The sequence below is a fragment of the Camarhynchus parvulus genome, chromosome 3 (assembly GCF_901933205.1).
Source record: "Camarhynchus parvulus chromosome 3, STF_HiC, whole genome shotgun sequence".
NCBI classification, from domain to species: Eukaryota; Metazoa; Chordata; class Aves; order Passeriformes; family Thraupidae; genus Camarhynchus; species Camarhynchus parvulus.
The window spans coordinates 34,580,931-34,604,086 of NC_044573.1; the positions used below are offsets into that span (position 1 = coordinate 34,580,931).

Here is a 23,156-nt window from a genome sequence, read left to right on the forward strand (position 1 = left end):
TAATAACTTTTTGGTTTTGCTCAGTTTCTCTCTGACCCTAACTGCTTTTTCATGCTTATTTTCTTTGACTCTTACTTGTGTGTTTTGATTTCTAGCTGTAGGCAAGTAAGTTTTGTTACTTTCCCATTGCTTTGTGTAATGACCTATTATCAACTTTTTCTGCATTTAAAAAAAATTATAAAATGTAAAAGAACAAGCTATGGGAACATAGCACTGGTAGAAAATATATGAGTTCTTGAAGTCACTTTCCTGTAGTTGAAGACAAGCGTGCAATCATTTGGATCAAAAATACGCAACATTTTCTTTTTTCTATATAATATTATACAATGTAGGCAGTTTAAGAAACTTTCAGACTTCTAGCAAAATAAAAGTTGCAATGTTATAAGCATTTTTTTAGATGTGAGAAGCAGAGATTTCATTGACATAAGCTACAATATATTACTTTTACTAGAAATTAGAATTTTAAAAATTAAATAAGAAAAGGTAACTGCTGAATGGTGTCCCATTGAGATGATTCTTATCACTCAGCTTGTCATTTGTCTCACAATCAGAACACTTTTCCTGATTGTCATAATGCTGTGACTAAATACACACAAAGTGCTCCCTTAGATGTACCGTAACTGCCTCCCAGACTATAAACTTTGGTCACTAATTATGTGTATGCACATTTTTAAGTGTTCTCCTTAACAAGTATGGATTTTAAAATGTGCACAATTATTTAGTGAAATTAACTTATTCATTTTAAAATGTGCACAGTTATTTAGTGAAATTAACTTGATCTCTAAGTAGTATTTACTGTTGTCATGAACATAAAGATACCAAGCCATGAGTATATCACTTCAACGTCACTTAATTTGTCAAAGAATGATTAGAACAATCACCAGTATGTTTTGGGGAAAATGTGAGTCCTTGTTAAAATTTTGACCTAGAATCCTTGAGTAAGAGGAAGGGTTGGGTAAATCCCCTGCCTGTGAATTAGCTTCACTTTCTAGATTGCTTCTGCCAGAAATAGCTTGTGCTAGGATTAATAGAACCATAGAAGTACAGGCTGGAGTAGTATCTGACAAACTGAGAGTCCACTTCTTTACCGTGCATAAAATAGGGTGTATCTGGATAATCCTTGACAGATGTTTGTCTAAGATTTAATTTATGAAGAATCTCCACTTTCAAAAGACACAAAAAAACAGAACAAAACAGAAAGAGAAAAAGAACCAAACCTTTCTAAAGTAGTGTTTTCCTGTGGTTGGAAACATATGACATTTTAAAATGAATTTTCTAAAATTAGTGTCTCATTTAATACACATTGAACTGGTTACTTCTTGTCTTGAGCTTAGCAGACATATGGAGCAACTAAGCACCATTCCCTTTAGAATTCTTGCAATATTTAAGGGGTTACAACTGGAGACTTACAAACGTTTTTTGGGTGGGAAATGGGTTTATAAGTCAAACAAACCCAGTTACTGCAGTTTCTCATCACTCTTCAAAACTTTGATACTGTGCTTTAGCCATAGTAAAACCTTCAGACTAGTAGAAGTGGTGGTCCTGTATTTAAATTTACAGTGCTCCTGTACATGTGTCTTATATTGAACTTGCCTCTTCTGCAGTGGTGTCACATTGCACGCTTCCTTTCCTTGTGAACTACTGTATCTCAGATCATTTAAACCATACCTCTAGTTAGCTAGTTACTCCCATTTTGTATTTACATACTAGGTTTTTTCAAATATTAGCTTTTGTACTGATTGTTTTCACTTTTCAATTTTTAATTACAATCTCAGTTTGTGAACTTAATTTTGAGTATCTGCTTATGTATGTTTCTCCAAGTTATGGAGTGTACTTTAGAATATTTCAGGAAAAATCTGATTGCTTTAGATACCTTTTTTCCTTGCTAAATAAGCAAAGTCTTACTATCTAGGACTTCTCAGTGTCAATAATCATTTTCATATAGAACAGTATTCCAGCAATATTAATTCAAATCATAATTTAAATACTTTGATATTAAATTATGAAAGTATAGTAACTGAATTGAAGTTTTTTCATAGCATTTCTGTTCATGCAACAGGATAAAGTGTGTTCTAAGTATTTTATCCTTATGCAGCATTTTTGTTTAGTTCACAAAATAATATACTAATGTAACTTCTGTGCATTGGCTTTCTATTCTGATAATGTGCCTCAAACTAACTTTGTACCATCTGCTTGTGAAATCATCTTTGATAGATCTGCCACATCTGAAGAAGTGCTGACCTACATACTAGTGTGCAAAAAACCAAAAAATCCCACCCAAAAACACCCCAACCAACCAAAAAACCAACAAGCAAAAAAGCTGAACACTTCCTAAAATTACATGTAAACATTACTACTTCTCATACATTACCCTTTTTTAAAAGAAAATGACATTAGGAATTTAGTACAAATAATGTTATATATATGTCAACAGAACATGGTTGGCATACCACTGAAAACAAGTCAGTTCACTGACAAGCTGCTCCTGCATCCTTCATCACAATAGTGATGTGGATGAGGGAGTGTTTGGCTCTAAATTCACTCTGCTGATTAACAAAGAATATACTGAGGCTGAATCCTGCCTTAAGATACAAATATCTTAAATACCTTAAATACCCCTTAAGATACAAATGAAACTTTTATCCTCCCTGGACCAACTGCTTGTGTGTTCTAACAGAATGCAAGTAATACCACAGTCTAAGCTACTGTATTCTCATCTCAGTAAAAGCTAAAAGAAATGAGGGATGAAAGTCTCATCATTCTCTTCCAAATATCTCATTTATTGTAGTAATATAAACAAATAATTTTTCACAGGAAGTACTTTATGGAATATTTCCAGTATCTACAATTACCCTGTTAGCACCTGATTGCAATTTTTTATCATTTGCAAGACCATGCATAGCTCATTTAAATGTTTTTATTTTCTGCTTGCTCTCAGATACATTATAGGTAATCTGATGTGCTATGGTATTTAAATATTTCATTTTAAATATGCTTCACACTATCTGCTATTTCCCTCCATTGCATTTCTCCTTTTTCTTACATTATTTAGACACTACTACATTTCTGATTGATTAAAAAAAGTATAGGTTCAACACAAGAAACTGATTATATTTTCCAAGGAAATACAACAGGAAATTCTACTACATCCTATTGCCCTCTTCAGTGTACCTTTTAATTGTTTCCTGTCTATTTATTTAAGTGTAAACGATAGAACTATTATTTACTTGGTCTAATATCTGCTTTAAAAATAAATGCAATCCAGTCACAAAGTTGGAGTTTCTTCCTAAGCAAGAGATGCTTATCAGGAGATCTCCTTTTTCTTTGTTTTTTGCAGAGGCAACAGCTTCCCTTATGCCTCCTGTTAAAACAGGCTCCTGCCTGTCCATGGATGGGCGGCGGCATGAGAACGAGGAGAGCTGGCACGACGGCTGCAGGGAATGTTACTGCCACAACGGACGGGAAATGTGCGCCTTGATCACCTGCCCCGTCCCCAGCTGTGCCAACCCCACCATACATCCAGGGCAGTGTTGTCCATCATGTCCAGGTAACACATGGTTTCTTCCTCATGCCTTGTAATCAAGTTTCATTTCACTTGTGTTCTGTTTCTTAATACATTAAAATAATCTCATGGCATACTTCAGTAGTAGGCAGAGATGAAGGTTTCTATGCCCTAATGTAACATGATGAGTTGCTGTCATTAAGTTCTCAGCTGTGGAAAATGGGAACTTACATATTTAAAGCATATGCAAGTTGTGGGTCCTAATGTGTTAATCTTTGACACATTCAAATCTTTAAACTATTAAAAGTAAGTAAAAGTTTCTAGTCTGTTACCTATAATAGCAAGTTTTGTAATAAGCCATTACATTTTCATTTTGATTTTGAAGTGGAGTTTTATTAAAATGTATGTTTTACAACCCCTCAAAGATGTACACAAACAGATGTCTTAAGTAACTGAACATTATGATTCTGTGTTCTGAGGGAAGGCTCCTATGCTACCAACAGTAGATTATTTCAATACTTTCAGTGGAAAGGCCAAGTACAGTTTATGTTGCATTCCAATATCATTTTAGTAATATGAGAAACATCTATGAAAAAGTATGGGCAGAATGTAAGATTAATGCCTGCTGTTTTCAGAATTATTCCTACAGTATTTTATGTGCTAAGTAGATTAATTTGTAATACGGTGATGTTGTCTATGACTTTACTGGAACTCATGTTAGAAGTAAGAACAATGAGGCTCCTGAAGCTTCTATAAGTAGAGAGCAGTAAGACAGTATTGGCAGGATATAAGCAATTATGAACTTTTTCTAATACTTCGTAAAGAGCAGGAAATCTTAGGGGCAAAATAAACAGATCCTCTTTCTGAAAGTGACAGAGAACAGTGCATCCTCCCAGTGACCTAAACCAATCTCTTTAGATTGCTTAGACAAATGGTGATCTCCAGTCCAGTTCACACCTTGTGGTAACTGGAAAAATCAATAAGTCCCCAGAAAGATGGAAGATTCCAAAGGGCCTTCTCTTTCAGCCTTTTCACAATGATTTGTGTACTATTGTAGGGGATGATATACTTCATATGGATGGGGACAGGTTAACATCAGTCTTGCCTTATATAAACAAACAAGAGTCAAAATTTAAAATGTATGGTGTTTGTTTCAATTCCAGCAATTCTCTTGTTAGGTCCCCAAGAGTCATCCTTAACTTCATTCTACTGTCAGCATACTCATGCATCTTGATTTACTGAACATGTGCAGAACACCTCAGAGCATTCAAATAAGAGTAATGGTAATTTTGGTCTTTCAGCTGGCCAGCAGCTAGTTACTTTGTGTATGGAGAGTAAGTTTGGGTAAATTCATTCACAAGCCTAATGTTCAGTTTGTGGAAGAAAGGTCAACATAAAGTTAGCAGAGCCTATTATCTATACACTATACACTTCTTGTGGATGAGATCAGTGTTTGATTCCTGAGCACCAGCAATGTTGGTCTCCTTTCTAAAAGGGCAGCTGCTTAGCCAGCAGTGTCCATTCCTTCAAGAGAGAGTGTCTGCATAGGTTTCTCTGTCTGGCATCAATCCTGCTTTCAAGACACTGGTCACCTAGCTTCTGTGTAAGCAAAGTCAAGTGTAGGATTTACTATGGCCAAAGTAGTCTCAGTGTGGGGTTTTTTTCCCCACTGAGGCCTTGTATTTGTTAGAAATGTAATTCTGATTTTATTTTGAACATATTGATACCCCACTGATGATAAATATATATCACGGCTTTAACTAGATTGGAATGCAGTTTGGAATTGTGACACTGAGAGCGTATCACTCAAATGTATCTGCCGTAAGGATATTTAAGTAATTAGCAGTCCTGATGTGCTGGATTTGGAATTGCACTCTTAACCTATCCACAGGGAAGTGGCAACTCTCAGAGATCATTCTGCAAACTGAAAAAAACGTGTGGTTACATTCAATTCCACATTTACTTAGTTTTCAGCAGAGCAAGATATACATGGAGTGCTAAAATATCCCTTATAATCACATTTCTATATATTTATATGGATCATCATCACAATTCTTGTAAAAATCTTGAGGTTTCCTGTAAAGTTTAAAAGCCATTGATTGCTACTGTTCCACAGAACGATGCTATGTAGAAAGTGTGTATTTGTTTGACCAATTGTTTCTTGAGATAATGTAGTTGCACACTTGTGGCACTTCAGTTGCAGTGATACATCATTATCGATGCTGCTAAGGGAGCAGTAGGCAACATATACAGCAGTGCTATCTGGTTGTGCTTTTTTGATCAGGAACAGTAATTAGTTGTAGCAAAACAGGCCTGTGACTTTGCAGAAAATTACATGCAAAGGAGATGACTCAGAAAATTTCCAGAAGATCTTAGTATTGCCTTTGCCATAGTGAGTTAAGATGCCATTGCATAACTTGTAGTATATTGTTCCAGCTGAAATAAAAATCTAACAGTGACAAGGCAGCAGACTAGCAATCTTGTTTCAGGTAAATGCTGCTGAATCATGTATGTGGTTCATAAATGTAAGCAACTGGAAAAGCATGGCATAAGCAAATTGTTGAAAGATAAAATAACTCTCTGAAAGAAAAGCACAGGTACTTTGTGAATAGACTAAGATCAGTCAGAGTCAGCTTTCTTGAATTCTACCAATCATTCTCCAGAAATGAAAACACAATTGAGCGGCATTTCCTCTACGTGGCAGTGTCATAGAGCAAAGGGCACAAACGCACTTCTCCAGACAGGACCAGCAGTGCTAGAAACATGGAGAGAAGCCACAAGCACTTTGTGAGCCTTGGCCTGCCTAAATGACTAGAGGAGCTGCTGTACACTTAATTTTTCTCTCCTTAACCAAGATATTTGTGTTAGGATGATGTTCACATTAGGCATCACTATAATGAAGTAGGTGAGAGGCACCTTCAGAAAGTGGTTTAGAGATGTAGCACAATTAGCAAGAAGTCACTTTTTTCTTCTCTTCCATTCACAGCATAGGAAACCTGAGGAGGTTCAGTTCTTATCAGAGGCATCTAACATAGCTGTCTAATATTAAATGTTGAATTCAGCCTGAATATTACATCACTTATAAGCCTGAAGCTTCACTTTCAAAGCCTGTAGCTTTCAACTCATGGCTTCCACAACTGAAAAAATATGGTGTGTGAGAGGTATCTTGGTATCTATGCATAATGCATGGAAAAAGTTGGTGGACTCACTCCAGGTCCAAAAAAAACCAGCATGGTAGGCAGGCAACTATTACTGCCCTTATTGCCCCTTGTGTGGAATAGGCTTCAAAGGATTTTAAGCAGGCTGAGATGGTGGCATAACATTTTCTAGATGGTAAGTGCTTAAGCACTCAAGGTACCAGATAGGTTTCTTTATTTATCTTTTAAAACACCAAGAGGTGAAGACTTCCTCCATTTTTTTCTTTAATACCCCAGAGGCTGGAGGACACTCATGTTGAAAAAGGGAAACAGTTTCAGTTCCTTCCTTAGCTTGAAAGAGGTCGAATTTGTTCTCTAAACTGCCGGAGTGAATCTTTTAGCCAGGGCTGCAGAGGTGATGTAAATAATTGTTTGAAAAGAAAATAAGGTTCATTTGTTGAGATACAATTACTGGAAGAATAAGGCTACACACTGGGCCATTTCCTTGTATCCAGGTGGGGTTTTTTTCAAATATGGCAAATACTTTTTTTTTTAATGGAAAAGTGATGAAGCACTTCCACCAATGCTAAGTGCTTATATATATTTTAGGGGACTGGGGCCCCCTAAAGGAGGGGTGGAATCTGTGTTTTGCTTTTTCTTTTCTGGTGGGTTGGGGTTTTGAGGGGGGTTGTTTGGGTTTTTTTTTATTGTAGCATCTAATTATACAGATGATCTAGACACAAATCTGCTGGGAAACTTTACCTTCACCTGGACTTCCTAAATCCCAGAGAGAAGATTACTTATCCATCCTTTCACAAACTGTATCTGAAGTTAATATTTAGCAGTTAAGAAACTGTCTAATCATTAGAATTTTTCAGAAAATTACAATTGTCTCTTGGAATTCTCAAATCACAAGTTAGTTTGGTTTTTTCTGAAATGCCAAGAATGCTTGAAGTTATCTCTGATTTATATTAACTAGTCTTTATTCAGACTGATTCTCAAATTCTTTCCTGTTTATATATTTCCCATTTTTCATGAGATGCAGGTGCCATAAAGTCGAAAGAGCCTCATTAAGAATAATTTATATCTGTATTTTCAATAATAACAGAAATTCTTCACCTTTTGTACAGTTGTTAATTATAAGATTCACAGCTGATTTTGCCTCTCTTCCAATTCTGTTTTTCCCAGATGAAATAATAGTGCAAAAGCCAGAGCTCACCAGTCCATCAATCTGTCATGCTCCTGGTGGGGAATACTTTGTAGAAGGAGAGACATGGAACATTGATTCTTGCACACAGTGCACATGCCACAGTGGCCGTGTCCTGTGTGAGACTGAAGTCTGCCCACCCCTTCTCTGTCAAAACCCCACCCGCACACAGGACTCCTGCTGCCCACAGTGCCCAGGTATGTGCTGACATCCAGCTGTCATCAGAGCCCTTCCTTGATCTGAGGATATCTGATGTTTCAGTATGAGAATGCTTCAGCGTGTGCTCAGGTGGTTGTTGTGGTGTCTTTGTTCTCCAGCAGTTTGCAGTGATAGCCTGCAGTTCTCTAATTCAAGTGCAAAACTTGACTGTGTGCAAGAGAGAGCTTATGTGTAAAGGGGAGCTGTGGCCCTGAACTTGGAAAATCTTGAAAGCAATCTAATAATGCAGGGATTGTGTAAGAACCAGAATCCTTGGAAGGTTTATGAAATAGGTACTCCTTTATGGAGACATGCAGGATTAGAGAAACTTTGAAAGCAAACAAAGTGTTAGGTAGATACAGGCTTGTTTCTTTTTCTTTCTACACACCTTGGTTTCTATGAACATTTTTATTACTATCTTGCCTGTTTGGAGTTTGGTCTCAAAAATTGGTCTCTGTTTCCTTTTGCCTTCACTTGGTGTCATTCTGATAGTGATTTGAAGGCAGCTGAGTAATATCAAAGCATTCCAGCCTGGCAGGCATGCCAGACTCCTCCTAGACTGCCTCATAGTGTCAAGAAGATAACAGGATTTGCTTTTCCCCAAGGAAAGATATTCAATTATAAATGAACATAAATTCCTGTTTTACATAGCAAATGGGGAATTTTATTGCAATGGAAATTTAGTACAAAGCTGTGATTTGTATATAAACTCACTAAAAAAATATGCCTTTATTCATATCAAAATTTTAAAATTTACTTTAGGGAAAAATAGAAGTTGGTTTTTGCCATTCAGTTTTGCTACAAGGTATTTGTTTGGGTTTGGGTGTGGGGCTTTTTTCCTGACAAAATATTTTGTAATTTTTTATAATATTTACCTATGTAAACAAGGTAGCCAGTTCTCCTGACCTATATTTTTTTCGTCATTAATAATGAACATTTGCTTACTTCAAAATACTGTGTCAGAGGAGCTGATCTTTCCTCACTGGCTATATGATAAGCTTAGTCCCATAGCTTAATGCAGGTAGATTGAGAACCTTATCTCAGTGCTCTTATGAATCCTTTCCTCTATTTTTCTTAGTCCTGTTTCTTGGCCTGTAATGTCTATTAAGGTACTGCTTCATTGCAGGAATATGTCTCCCCCATGGATGGGCATGAGAATTAAAGCAAACCATTGGCATCAGGCTGAAGCACGATCAAGTTCCATTTGTTTCTCAACAGCTTATAATTAGCTCATCTAAGGCCACTAGTGAAGGTGACAGCAGCATAATAGGTTTTCACTTTGCATCATTCAAAGACTTGGGCTGACATGGTAGAAGATGGGATTCAGGTTTTAGATTTAAAATTTAACCTCTTTTGTTTGAGATGAATTCCTATACACCACGCAGTTTAGAGCAGAGTCACTTTCTGAGGGGTTGCTTCTGATGGTGATCGTTTTTCTTTTTGCTCTCCTTTTTCCAAGCTTTTTTTCTTTTTTTCTTTTTTTTTCTTTTTTTTTCTTGCTTTACTTTCTTTTTTTTCTTTTTTGAGTAAACTCAATAAAGCTCTAAATAAGCATTATGCTACAGCATATCATGAGGTCTTCATCCTATATAAGAGCTGAAGAGGCATGAGACTCATCCTTCTTGTTCTTCTGAAGTAGTGAGGCAATGTGTAACAATTCCATTGTGTTCTTCAAGAGTGAGCCCTCTGGTAAGGAGCTCTGAGAGAAGTTACCCACCATAAGTTAAATAACCTAATCTCTTATATTTACAGATGAGACTTTTCAGCCCTCTCCATCAAGCAATGAGAGCATGCCCAGTTACTGCAAAAACGACGATGGAGATATTTTTCTGACAGCTGAGTCCTGGAAGCCCAATGTCTGCACTAGCTGCATTTGCATGGATGGTGTGATTAGATGCTACTCCGAGTCTTGCCCACCAGTGTCCTGTGAGAGACCTGTTTTGAGAAAGGGACAATGTTGTCCTTATTGTATTGGTGAGTGAATGAAAATAGTTGTGAACTTGCTGTTCGCTTCTTGGAAATAAGACAGAAGTTTTATTTCCAAACTGAAATGCTTTCCCTGAGATGCAGTCTGTGCCACCAGTCAAACTGGAGAGTCAAGTCTGCATAGGGAACTTTGAGGATCATGATTTGTAGTTTTTAGGTAGAAGAGCATAGAGATATACATCTAATTTCCCTACAAACTCCAGAGGCCATCCTCCTGGAATCTTGGTAAAACACCTTATTAGATAAAGACATTATAAAAAATTTATTTTATTTAAAGGAAGATCTGCCAGGTAACACATATGTCAAGATTTATGTGATAAAATAATATGAGGAAAACATTAATTATGACTGCAGAAGATGAGCTCAAGCATTCTGAAATTTCACAGAATGGAGAACTCTTAATAAGGCATTTAATTAAAATACAGGAAAAATGGAATTTCATTAATTATAATATCTTTGAGATAAAAATAGGGAAAATATATATTTTTTTAAATACTGAAAATGCATTAGGACTTAGGGCTTGCACTGGTGTTGAATTTGGAGCTGAGATAAATGGTGGTTGCTGTAGACAATGAAAATTTCCAGGCATTTTTAAAGTAGCAAAATTGGAGATCACTTTTCCATTGTGTGTTGAATAGGAGTATTTATGTACAGATGACTTCTTTTGTGAATTCACAGTAAGTATAAAGGCTGTAAAATGGAAGCTGCTGATAGAGAAAAATCATATATTGTACTTACTGAATTTAATCTTGGTAGCATTGTTGGAAGGCATTCAAAGGTTACTTCAGTTGCAAAAGTAGTAGGGAGAGATACAGTAGAAAAGAAGAGTAAGAAGGAGTATAAGAAAATTGATGGGCTTTAAATATTTAATTGAACACGTGAGTCAACTTGCCCATCTATAAACAAAATAGTCCTTCATCAGAAAGATGGTAGAAAGATTGTGAAGTGTGGTCAGACATTGATACAACTCTTGAAATCTTTATATCCTTGAAGATAGAATAGCTTTAGTAACAGGTGATACAGTTTTATATGATGGACCAGGAATTCGATGGAAGAATGCCTGGGAAAGTTACAAAGTATCCAAGCTTCAGTTGCCTTTGGAACCCTACTTAGATTTTGAGGCCATTTTGAGGCAAAAGTACGATGTTAATCCTATTACTATTTCTTCTCATGGTTTGCATACAAAATGGGGAGAATTTAATTTTTTTTTGACAACTGTCTTTCTGCAGGCTTTTCTTCCAGTGAGTTTGAGCCATAAAATAATTTTAATCCAGAAAACATTTTAATATTAAAAAAATATAGAGAGAGTGTTTGAAAGTTGGGCAAACAAACCAGTAGAGTCAGAACACAAGCCTTAATACTGCACTGGAGAATTCTGTGGGTGAGGAGGGGATGCACCAGGGGAACTTGTGCAATATGAGCTACAAAAATTAAACATTTAAAACCCTACATCTTGCATGTCAGGTTTGCAAATATATACACAGAGCATGTAGACATAGCTTTAGTTAATTTACTTTGAATCCTGTATAGTTGTATAATATTGCAAATACTTAAATATGTGAGCTATGAAAACTTCATGGGTTTTTTTAATAGCAACTACTCAGCAAAGCAAAATGCAGTAGCCAGATTTTAATTAACACTCAGATATAAAGATTTTCAGTGATGCTACATTTTATTAAACCATGTTGTCCTATGTAGTCAGAATGTTTTGTGGTTTAAATAACAGAAATTCATTGAAACTTTTTTTATGTCTTCCATTAATTATATATACTCTTGTATGCAAGACAGGTCATGCACTTAATTTTCATCTTTCTGGTTCTTACTGGTTTACTCTTCATTTTTGAGAACTGTGAAGCACATCTTTGTACAGATTCTTTCTAAATATTTTTACACAATACTTGATAAAATGTTTAGAATCATAGAATCATATAGGCTGGAAAGACCTCTAAGATCAATGAGTCCAGCTGTTAACCCTGCATTGCCAATTTCACCACTAGATCATTTCCTCAAATGCTGTGTCTATACATCTTTTAAATACCCCAAGGGATAGTGATTCAGTCACTTCCTTGGGCATAGCCAAACTCTGTGGAAACAGGCCTTCTTCATTTCTTGGAATTTCAAAAATTATGCAGGATTTTAGCATTATTTATTCTGCTTCTTTCTGGATCCAGTTTGTATAGACTCAACTTCAGAATTTTAGTTGTGGATGCTTTGTTGTTTGAATCTTCATCCTGTGTGTTCAACATTCGTCTTTCTCATGCAAAGAAAGATTAATTTGGAAAGATAACCTTCTAGTTTAGAGAGGATAAAGGGATATCTATTTGATTAGAGACAAGATTAGTCTTCTGCAGAAAACAGAGCAACGACTGTCCAGTCATTTACCTGATGAAGCTGATTTTCTGGTGGAGCTAGAAGAAATTTGAGAGAAGTGGGTAGAGCTAGACACTAAACTGTGTTTTTGTATGTGTGTTTCTTACTGCAAGCCTGTCTTGTTTCCACTGTTCTTGAGCACCTGTTGGTGTTGTGGCCTTCATCTTCATCCTTGTTTATACTTTCATAGAGATGGACACCAGAACAGGAGACACTCACAGGATAGTACTTTAAAATTTCCTCTTGAGATTCAAAGGTACAGCACCATAATTGTGATTTTACCTTTGCTCATTCTTCTTAAAAATATTTGCTGAATAAAATTGCAATGTGTTCTTCACAAATTTGGAAAATCCTGAGCAAGTTAAAGGACTTTTCCAGACAAACCAGCTGCAGAATTGAAGAAGGTGTCCTAAGTGAAGCAAGGTAACATTTTGGGAGCTAATCTGAACAGGCCAGAAGTGCTAAGCTTTAGGCCTGCATAGGTAACAAGCAGCAGAGGGGTGCTCAGACAGTGTGCCTCGCCCTGTTCCCAGACACACCCTCCTGACACAGGGTTCTGCTGGCTCTGTGTGCCAAAATGCACATCAGCTAGGGAAGAATCTAATGCCCTTCCTGCAGCTGGCTACCATCTTTTCCTTCCACTCTTCCTTTCCCATGCCCACACCACCTTCACTTACAAAATCTACTTGGAGAGGTTTAGACCCATACTAAAAGCCATGCAAGCCAGAAGATACTAAGGACCTCGGGAACCATTTGTGCTTTTCAGATAATTCCACTAATGTTTTCTCAATAGTACTTCTTGCTGGTCTTCTTTCGTACTTGAATTTACTCTCTCAGATCTGTTGGACTGGTCTGCTGATTGCACGCCTTGTTATTCCAGATTATGTCTCTATCATGTTTTCACTAATTAAAACCTTTACTCATGGCCAAAATATATAATAATGCTGACATAGGGTAAATATGTCTAACTGGCATACTTAGACATGTAATCTGTGTGAATGTTAAACCAGTATTTATCTGAAAGTTCAAGAAATTTCATTCTATTCTCTCATTCATATGTTTAATGTGCAAGCTCATGTGATCAGCAGGTTTCATAACAATTTTTTCCTCTAAGAAACAAAGGTAGGAGGAAGCTAAGATGAAAATAAAGCACTACTTGGCTTTTGGAGTTTCTGCTGTGTTGTTTTTTTCGCTATCCTTAAAGAGCTTCCGCACCCAAAAACATCCTAGGCTAAGCAATTCATTACTTCCTTCTCAGTGAAATAGGTTTACTGCAGACCACCTAAAAGGCTTGCGTAGGATGCAACATTAAAAAGTGGTGTATTGAATGCCTAGGCAGAAAGATCACATCAATTTCCAATTTATATAATATTAACCATTTTAAAATGTACTGAGTTTAGTTATTGCTCTTTTCCGGGAGTTTTCCATTGATGCAGTTGTAGGAAATTATTAGATACCCTTCAAATATGTTTTATCATTACAGTCTAAGCACTTCTAGTTATTTCACCTGAGAATTGCTCCAATCCTTCTTGGCATCCTGCCTAATCTGCTTTTTTAAGTATTACTTAATAGTAATACTTAGTACTAGACAGAGTTCATCATTCTTGAGCTTTGGTAGTTAGAAATTTAGGTAGTTAGGGTTTGGGGTTATTTTAGCTTAATAGGATTGACTAGGAAACAAGGAGGAAGATGAGTAGTTGGTAGCCTCAAACAGTCAAAGATAATGATTTTTTCTGAATTTTCTCAGCACTTTTGATATCATCTTTTCATGTTTTAATCATCCATCCTCTAGCCTCTTGCATTAAGAAAATGAGGATAAGCTGGCCAGGCTAATTATGTACTTCATAAAGAAGCAGAAATTACATCTTTTTCACAAAGATTTTCTGGAAGATGAAGACAGGATCTTTTTGTTACAGCTGGGATTTCTTTGTGGCAATTGTTGCACTTTTGTGTCTAGGAAAGAAATCTGATTTGTGTGTAATTGGCTGTTAGTGCAGGCTCACAGCCCTGTTTTCCTTCCACAGAAGATACAGTTGCAAAGAAAGTGGTGTGCCACTTCAGTGGAGAAACGTACGCAGACGAGGAGCGCTGGGACATCGACAGCTGCACACACTGCTACTGCCTGCAGGGCCAGACTCTCTGCTCCACTGTCAGCTGCCCACCTCTGCCTTGTGCTGAGCCCATCAACGTGGAGGGAAGCTGCTGTCCCATGTGTCCAGGTAATGTGATGTGACAACCCAGTTTATTGTCACGCTGGTTTCCTAGGGCCGATAATAAGGTTTTGTAATTGGGTTTTGAATGTCAGTCCATGTTTGAACAGCATCACAAAGGCAACAGCCTTTTAGACTTCAGGAAAATTAATATTCTTAACAGATAGGCACATTGTGTAAAAACATAGTTTGAATTTCACTTATTCTGAGAACTGTGAACTGAAAAATCACTTGCTTGCCCCTGTTTTGTCCTTTCACAAGGCTATGGAAATATGTTAATGAAGTGGGAAAATTAATATCCTTACATCTCTGCAGATTATGTCACAGTGATTAACATTTCTGTCTTTTCTGAGAGCGTTGGTTACTTTTCAAATAACACATTGCTTTATTTTTCACTCTAACTTGGCTTAAAAGCAATGTGACATTTTCTTAGCGATGGGCACAAGGGGCATAAGAATTGCAAGTGGTTTTCAATGTGAGTCCTGATATACTTCTGCAGAAGCTTGCTCACCTTATAACTCCTTCTGCCAGGACAACTGGGGTGGTTCAGCAGTACTCCTTGCAATTCCCCTCCTTTGAGGATTACAAAAAAAAAAGGCAAGGCAAAGAAACCAGTAGCAACTGTTTACATATCAGTTGAGAAGATGTAGCCTTCCCTTCATTTTTTGGGGGGATTTTGTTGAATATTACAGAGGAGCAAGCCTGTAGTTAAGCCTGTATTCTGGGATGGTATTTTCAGAAGCAAGTTTGTCCACACCAGTCCTTTGTCCCATTCACATTATGATAATGATAATGGCAACATGCATGTATCCCATATACAATATGGAATAAACAAAATCCCAGGCTAATGATGAAAATTATGAAACAAATCAAAGAATTTAAAGGACAAAGCACTGCAAATGGGCAAGTATATTTCCTCAATTATAGCAGCACTGATAAGTTAAGCAGCCTGCAACTTGTGAAAGATATTTTTCTCATTTCACAGAGATGTATGTACCTGAACCCACTAACATCCCCATTGAGAAGACAAATCATCGAGGAGATGTTGAACTAGAAGTACCAAACTGGCCGACACCGAGTGAAAATGATATAATCCACATTCACAGAGGTCAGATCTGATATAAACCAGGATAACTTAGGACTGTGTTTATTCCTCGTGTTTTAATGCATCTACTTTTTCTATTCAGGTAGCAGTTGTATCTGAGAATATTCTTCAGTGCATAATTCAGTGCAGTACATGAATTTTGCTTTGAGTAAAGATGAGTCAGTCGATTAAATTATATTTGTACATTTTGGTCTCATTATCACTCCATTTTCTGCATAGAAGAAACATCTGTGTTGGTATGATGGAGTTCTATAAAATTAAGAATATAACAAAATGATGAATCAGAAGTGATTCTTGGGTGTCTTTTCTGATTCAAAAACTAGAAAGTAGGCCATTGGAGTTAATAGACCTTCATTTGATCCATTTGACATTCTCAGGAATAGGTAAACAAAAGTGGAAAAACATATACCACAGCCTAACATATATCATAGCCATGATGTCAGACCTGAGACAAAATGAACACCTCAGGTATAGTGACACACAGCCAGTAAAGTTGTTTAAGGATATAAATACATCTTCTATTTAAAACTGCACTGTAATATTATTCCAGCATAGATAAAACACTGTGCCACAGTTTTTGTTAACCTTTTCTAATTGAAGGACAACCTAAACTATGTATTTTTTTAAACCTGAGGATTTCCTTTTTTTTTAATCTGAGGATGATCTCATAGCATCCCATTGTTTGGAGAAAGCATGCATGAAATGTAACTGCTTCACAAAATTCTAAGTTTATGCTTTTATAACTCCAGCATTTTAATTTCTCAGGCATTAGTAGCTGGCTTGCAACTATCCTGCCTGGGGATTATAAACACCCACTACAAACTGTGAGGGAATTTTGTATATGTCATTGAAAGTTACCATTCCTTGCAATAACACACACAAAACTTGCTACAGTCCAGTAGACTGCCAGCAGTCTGTTTTCACAGGCCGAGTGCTGCAGGTATTGTAAAATGCTCTCAAGAGATGAGAGAGTGAACACATTGTACTTGTTCTACCAGTTTTTAAAAGTAAAAAAGAAAAAATTACTTTCATCCTAAGATTTCCAAGCTCTCCTCAGCCTGGAAACACAGAGTCTGATTTTTTTACAAGTAAGATTTTGGTTGCAATCAGATAAGATCATGCAAACACAACTGAGTTAAGAGGTTGTTGTCAGACTTGATCATTACTGTGCTTTAGGATTTCCTTCTATCTCCTCTCTTTTGATGGCCTTTTCCTGACTTACATAGTCCCTCTACAAGATACATGCTGTTCTAATTTATGTAAATAAGGTGACATTGCAGGAGAGAAGGTCCAAATTCTTATGAGTGATAAGATGTACAACTGAGACTTTTTAAATTACATTCTTCCTTGCGGCCAAGGCCCATTTCTAATTACTACCAAATGCTCCCAATTGCCCTGCAGACATGAACCATCTCCAGGGGGAATACCGGAGTGGCAGCGGGCCACGCCCCAGCGAAGATGCATCCGTCAGCTCTGTTGCCTTGGTGACGATCCCAATCACAATAGCGCTGTTACTGATCATCGTGCTCCTGCTTATCAACCAGAAGAAGCAGTGGATTCCAGTGTCCTGCTACAAAGCTCCAACAAAGGTGCCGTGTCTATTTCCAGGCTATCCCATTTTTATGAAACCGGGAACAAAACATTGTGGGAAATGTTAAGCAATAAAGAGGCTGTTAAAAGTCTGGGAAAAAAGGTGCTGCACATCTGGGGCAAGCAGGTTAAGCCTTTGTGTGGTACTGAATTAACAGAGAACAGTTACACCAGCCCAGCTGGAATATGAGAATACCAGAACTCCATTCAGAAGATGAAAAATGGTGACTCTGAAGGGAGTGTTGGTTTGTTACTATGTCTAACATAAGCCAACTTTAACAAAAGTCCAGACCCTTTCATTGCCAGTTTGATTTTGTTTTGTGCTTATGGATGTCAGGATCCAGGACATCCCTCTGGCTGTCCTGAGCAGCCAAGACCCCTGCCAGGGGACTCAGAGACCCTGACACAGAGCCCAAGATGCCTGTGGTTTTGATTATGACCCGTGGAGCAAGTTACCAACCTTAGATGAAGATCTGCAAGCCATGACAAATTAAGTAGAATGATAGTGAATTTATCACAAGGTGAAAAAGTAGATTTTGGGGTTTTTAGAATGGAGGTTCAGGGGGGCAAGATGGAGGGATCTGGGCGTGTCCTGCCTTTCTCCTTCTTCTTGGCCTCCATCTCCTGCTGTGATGTTGGCACTTACAGATTGGTTTAGAGTAGAAGCTCACTGTCTAACATAGGTGATAGGTACTGGAAAGTAATTGTAAACATTGTACACATAGTTTTTAGTATAAAGACATAACACTGCCCCAGGGGCAGGCAGAATGCCTCTGACTCTCTTGCTGAGCGGCCCTCGGCAGGACAGGAGAAAGAGTTTTATAGCTAAGATATAATAAACAACCTTGAGACCAAGAAATGAAGAGCTCTGACTCATTCTTCAAGTGCCAGGCTGGGAAAAGAAACTTTCAAACTCTACTCAGGGTCACTCTGACAGGCTAGAGATCCCGACATAAGGACTTGAACCAAATAGACTTTAAAAATTTTGTGTGAAATAGAAAAACTGTATTGTTTACTCAATATTTCCTTTCTGTTTTAACAGCCTTCTTGCCTAAACAATCAACTGGTATATGTGGACTGCGAGAAAGGTACCAGGGTCCAGGTGGACAGTTCTCAGAGGATGCTAAGAATTGCAGACCCAGATTCAAGATACAGTGGATTTTACAGCATGCAGAAACAGAACAACCTACAGGCAGATAATTTCTATCAAACAGTTTGAAGAATTTCACCCTTGCCAAGGATTTAAGAAAGAGAGAGACCGAGAGAAGGAGAGACAGTCTGCTATTAAAATAAAACTAGAATTGTGCAGTTGCTTAGTGGATTGTATTGGATTTGTGACTACATGTACAGCTCTAAGACCTTTCTGGGATGAGCTCTGACTCCTGCAATGTGCCAGAAAAAGCATTCCCACTTTTCCTTGAGATAACTGACCAAGTGTTTTCTTAGAACCAAAGTTTTGAAACTTGTTAAGATGTATTTGCTTGTAACATAGCTATAGAGGTTTTTTGGGAGGGGGAATCAGGGGCTAGGGGTAGGCAATGAAGTAAAAGGAAGCTTCAGAGAAGAAAAGCTGGGTGTGCTTGGCTGGAGACGAAAATATACTGCTGAGCGGCAGGATAGTGGTTTATCTGGTTGCTCTGAAATTGCATCTGTTGCAGCAAAAGCCTAACCCCAGGTGAAAAAAAATATGAAAAGGTCTGATTATTTTTTTTCCAGCTGTTGCTACAGTAATATACTCCTAGAACAGAATTTGTAACATCACAGGTGTGTGGTGTAGCTGCAAATATTTTTCTATATGATGAGAAGCTGCAGTAGTTAATGAAATAGCAAGGAAAAGATTATAGCAGAAAATAAAGGGTGGGTTTATTAAGGATGTATAAAATTATACCTTGTGCTGCTTTTTGTTTTTATTTTTTGTTTTTATTTTTTTGTTTTCTTCAAAGCTGATTGGCTAGATTAGCCAGACTTCAGCAGAGTTAGCAAATGACTGAGGCCTAAGTAATTCCTGATATGAGCACTGGATCTTTTGACAGCAGTATTGAAGGGAGGAAGGAAGGGAAGGAGGATGGAAGGAAAAGTCAAGAACACCATGCAGTTCCAGGGGCTTTTGTTTGTTTGTTTTGTCTGTTGTGGTTTTGTTTTGTTATTTTATATCAATCTCTGGTTGTTCATACAGGAGAAGGAAAAATATTTTTGTTGGACAAAGCTCTTGCATACAAGAGAGTAAAAAAGAGACTGTTTTAAGGTTGTTGTTTTTTTCCTGTTGATGTTCTTATTTACTGGTATGCAGATTTAGAAACTACTTCCATGCTAGGAAGCTGCTTAATTTTAATTGTATATTACTCAAGCACCTTTTTTGAAGCTCAGAAAAAAAAGGAGATCATGCTTCTTTAAACTTTAGCATTATAGGAATATTTATGTAAATATAATTATGCTAAAAACAACAAAAAGTATTTGTATGTTTGTGTATATATATGTATATACAAATGCATGTAGGTATACATATGTATATATACGTGCATGTGTATATACACTATACATATATATACTGTATATATAAAATACTATGTATACAGTATATATTTTTTCTATTTTTTTTTTCTTGTTGAATGTATTTTTATCTGAGAGAGATTTTACCCAGAGCAGAAACAGATAACAGGCATTCCATATCAATGCTTAATTGCTTGTGAGTTTAGGAAAGACAAGAAAAGAGCATCTCATTCTACCTACAGTTTGATTTGATTTGATTTGATTTGAACGTGTTTGTGTGTGTGTGTGTGTGTGCACTCTTGTGTTGGCGTGTGTTCAGTTCGTGCACGATTATAGCAGTAAGCGTTGCTCTTGCTACTTGCTACATTTCAGGGTGTTTCTTATTTTTCTTTTCCTGCTTAGCCTTAAAAAGGCTTTTTAATGAATGCATTGGCTAGAGACACTGATGACAATATACATGCAGCACTAATCAACTCCATAAAATAACACAATCAGCTCCTGGATTTTGGTTGGTTTGGTTTTCTTTTTTTTTTCTTGTTTTTCTTTTTTTTTTTTTTTTTGCAAACAATTGTTTGAAACAACTACTGGAATATTGTCCGCATTAAGCTGGAAGTTTGTTGTAGCTTGCCTCATTTATAACTCTGACTGTATAATACAATGTTAACTTTCCAAACAGGTCTTGGCACTTTTATACTAATTACCCATTTGTGCATTGCCTTTTTTCTTTTACAAATGCTTGTCATAAGAGACACAGATACCCAGTATGCTTAATGTGAAAAGAAAATGTATTTTTTGTAAAGGAACTCTCAAGTATTGTTGTAAATACTTGGTCAGAGATTGCTGAACTTTAAAACTGAAAAAAAACCTAATTTATTATTATAATGACCTAATTTATTAATCTGAAGATTAACAATTTTTTTTTTGTTTTAGAATATCAAAAAGGTGTTCTAGCTGTTTGCATCAAAGAAAAAAAATAGGTGTATCATTAAGGGTCAACATTTTTTCTGCTTATATAACTTCAGTTTTCAACCATCAAGAAGAAAAAATGTAGTCTCCCCAGTGTTTTGTACTCAACCTGATAATGAAACAGAGATGTTTCTGTCCAGTAACTACAGAGATTTTGTCAAGACAAAACATCCATTCCTTGCATAAGAGTAAGCAGTCTTTATCCAGAAATTGTAAATGCTTGCTTTTGTTTTACAATCAAGGCCATATTCTGAAAATATTAGCAGGATATAGGACATGGTGTAAAATGTTTTTATTATTATTATTTTATAATTATTATTTTAAAGATATGATTTATCCTATGTGCTGTATCCATTACACTCTTTTACTTTGGTTCCTGTTGTGCTCTTGTAAGAGAAATGCAGATATAATTTTCTGAAAAATAGATGCATATGTGGCACTCGGAGTGCACTGCGGTTCAGCAGATTGCTTGTTTACTTTTTTAACTGTAAGGCGGTTTCTTGTAATTTGGCTCTTGGCAGCACAATAAAAAATTTTAAACCTATGGATGCATGTCTTCTTAAATGTTTGTTTTTATCACTTCTGGACACTGGCCCTTGAGACATTGGTAGTTTGATATTATGGTGAGTAGGAGTTTGTATTATTGTCATGCTGACCTGAGATCAGAACAGTTCAGAAAGTACTGTGGGTAAAGAAGAGTTTGCATGCACACAAGGTTCTGGAGATTACACTGAAGAATTTTCCCATTAGAAGCTTTGTGGAATTCCAAGTAGTTCCAGCGTACAGTAAAGATTAATCAAATGCAAAGTTAGGCCTTTGCCCTGCCATGGAGTTCATGTGGTCTGGTCTTACCTGACAGAAAGGCATGATTCTAATGTGAGGATTAACCATACAGGATTCTAATGTGAGGTCCTACAAAAAGTGTATGGGATCAGAATTTGCACTTCATGGACTTCTTGAGCTGCAGATCAACTACTCCCTTAGGCTATAATGGGTTTTTTTCTTCTACTAATTTGTAAGTTAATTAACTTGATGTCCAAGTTCTGGTATGTAAGATCCTGAGGCAAAGTGGTTTTCAGGTTAACTACTTGCCTCCTTTCTTTGAACCTATTCTCCTAATGGTTTCATTTAATATCCCTGACACTGCATTCAAAGCAGCAGTATATCATTACTTATATGTCACCCATTGATTTAGAGACCTGTATCTTGTTTCCATTTTTTCTTAAGAATCCCAAGATACAATTCTTCAGGAGTAGTTCTGTGCCTTATGGCTGACCTTGCCGGTCCTTGTACTTCCATGTACCTCCTTTAAGGTCAAGGTTAAGGGGACTGAAAATGTCCATTGTTCACACGTGGTACTCCCTGGATGCAGCATGGTGTTCTCTGTTTAGATTGCTACTGACTGCTGAGTCAGTGTTCTTGCAAAGAACAAGCTGCAATAATACAAAAATAGCCAGTAGTTATTGCAAAGCCCATAATTGACTTTAACTAGGATAGATCTGTATTTATGTGCATCCCTTTATATGTATATCCCTTTATATTTCCATATCCCTCACTAGTTACCTGTTCCAGCATTATTGCTCCTTCCCAAGACTAAGACTATGGCAGACTTAGGCTTCTACAAGAGCATCTTGAAACTTTGCAAGCATTTTGGGTTTTCATCAGAATGAAACAGAAAACATCATGGATAAAACAATGAAAACATCAATGTATAAAACAAGTGATGCATCCACATTTTAATACTCATAAGTAGTCCTGGCCTCCTCTGCCTTAAAATGTCTGAAAGAATCATGTTTGGAATGCCTATTTACACTCGGGTTTATCAGTCTGTCACAATCCAGAGTAGGATAGGCTACAAATCCTTTCAATGACCTCAGCAGCACTCCAATGCTTAACTAGGAATGCATTTTCCACTTGCAGTGTCGCCAAACATCAAGTAGGAAGTACAGAAAGAAAATTAAAAGAAGCTCAAACTGAATCAGGAAATTAGGCTGAGAAAACTGCTGATACGTACTTTAGGACATCAAACATTCATGGCTTCTCAAAAAAAAAAAAAATACAATCTAAAAAAAGCCCATCCTAAGCTATTGCGCCTAAGGGCACAATACAAAGCTAGCAAAGGATGGGCATGGGAGTCACAGTGCTGGTAAGAAAAAGTATCTCCAAAGCTTAGATTCTTGCGTACTGGGTGACTGAATGGAGGCATCAATGACAGTATAAAAACAAGTTACAACAAAACTACTGCAAACATTCCTACTACGGCAGAGGCACTGGAACTGGGTGATCTTTAAAGGTCCCTTCGAACTCAAACCATTCTACGCCTGCCCCTCTTGCCCGATGAGCCGCCCCTACTCGGTGCGGAGCAGTGAGTCAGTAGGGACATCGCTGAGTGCGG

The 23,156-nt window shown here is 37.0% G+C and overlaps 1 protein-coding gene across 1 annotated transcript in view; it reads left to right on the plus strand.

Moving 5' to 3' along the window:
* The window catches only part of CRIM1 (cysteine rich transmembrane BMP regulator 1), a 174,475-nt gene extending 153,176 nt beyond the window's left edge, over positions 1-21,299 (plus strand). Inside the window, exons 11-17 of the mRNA XM_030945169.1 lie at positions 3,338-3,547; positions 7,828-8,043; positions 9,797-10,018; positions 14,425-14,619; positions 15,596-15,718; positions 17,117-17,304; positions 18,348-21,299. Of these exons, the coding sequence (XP_030801029.1) occupies positions 3,338-3,547; positions 7,828-8,043; positions 9,797-10,018; positions 14,425-14,619; positions 15,596-15,718; positions 17,117-17,304; positions 18,348-18,524 (1,331 nt within the window). The 3' untranslated portion in view covers positions 18,525-21,299. The remainder of the gene's footprint in view (positions 1-3,337; positions 3,548-7,827; positions 8,044-9,796; positions 10,019-14,424; positions 14,620-15,595; positions 15,719-17,116; positions 17,305-18,347) is intronic.
* The last annotated feature ends 1,857 nt before the right edge of the window (positions 21,300-23,156 follow it).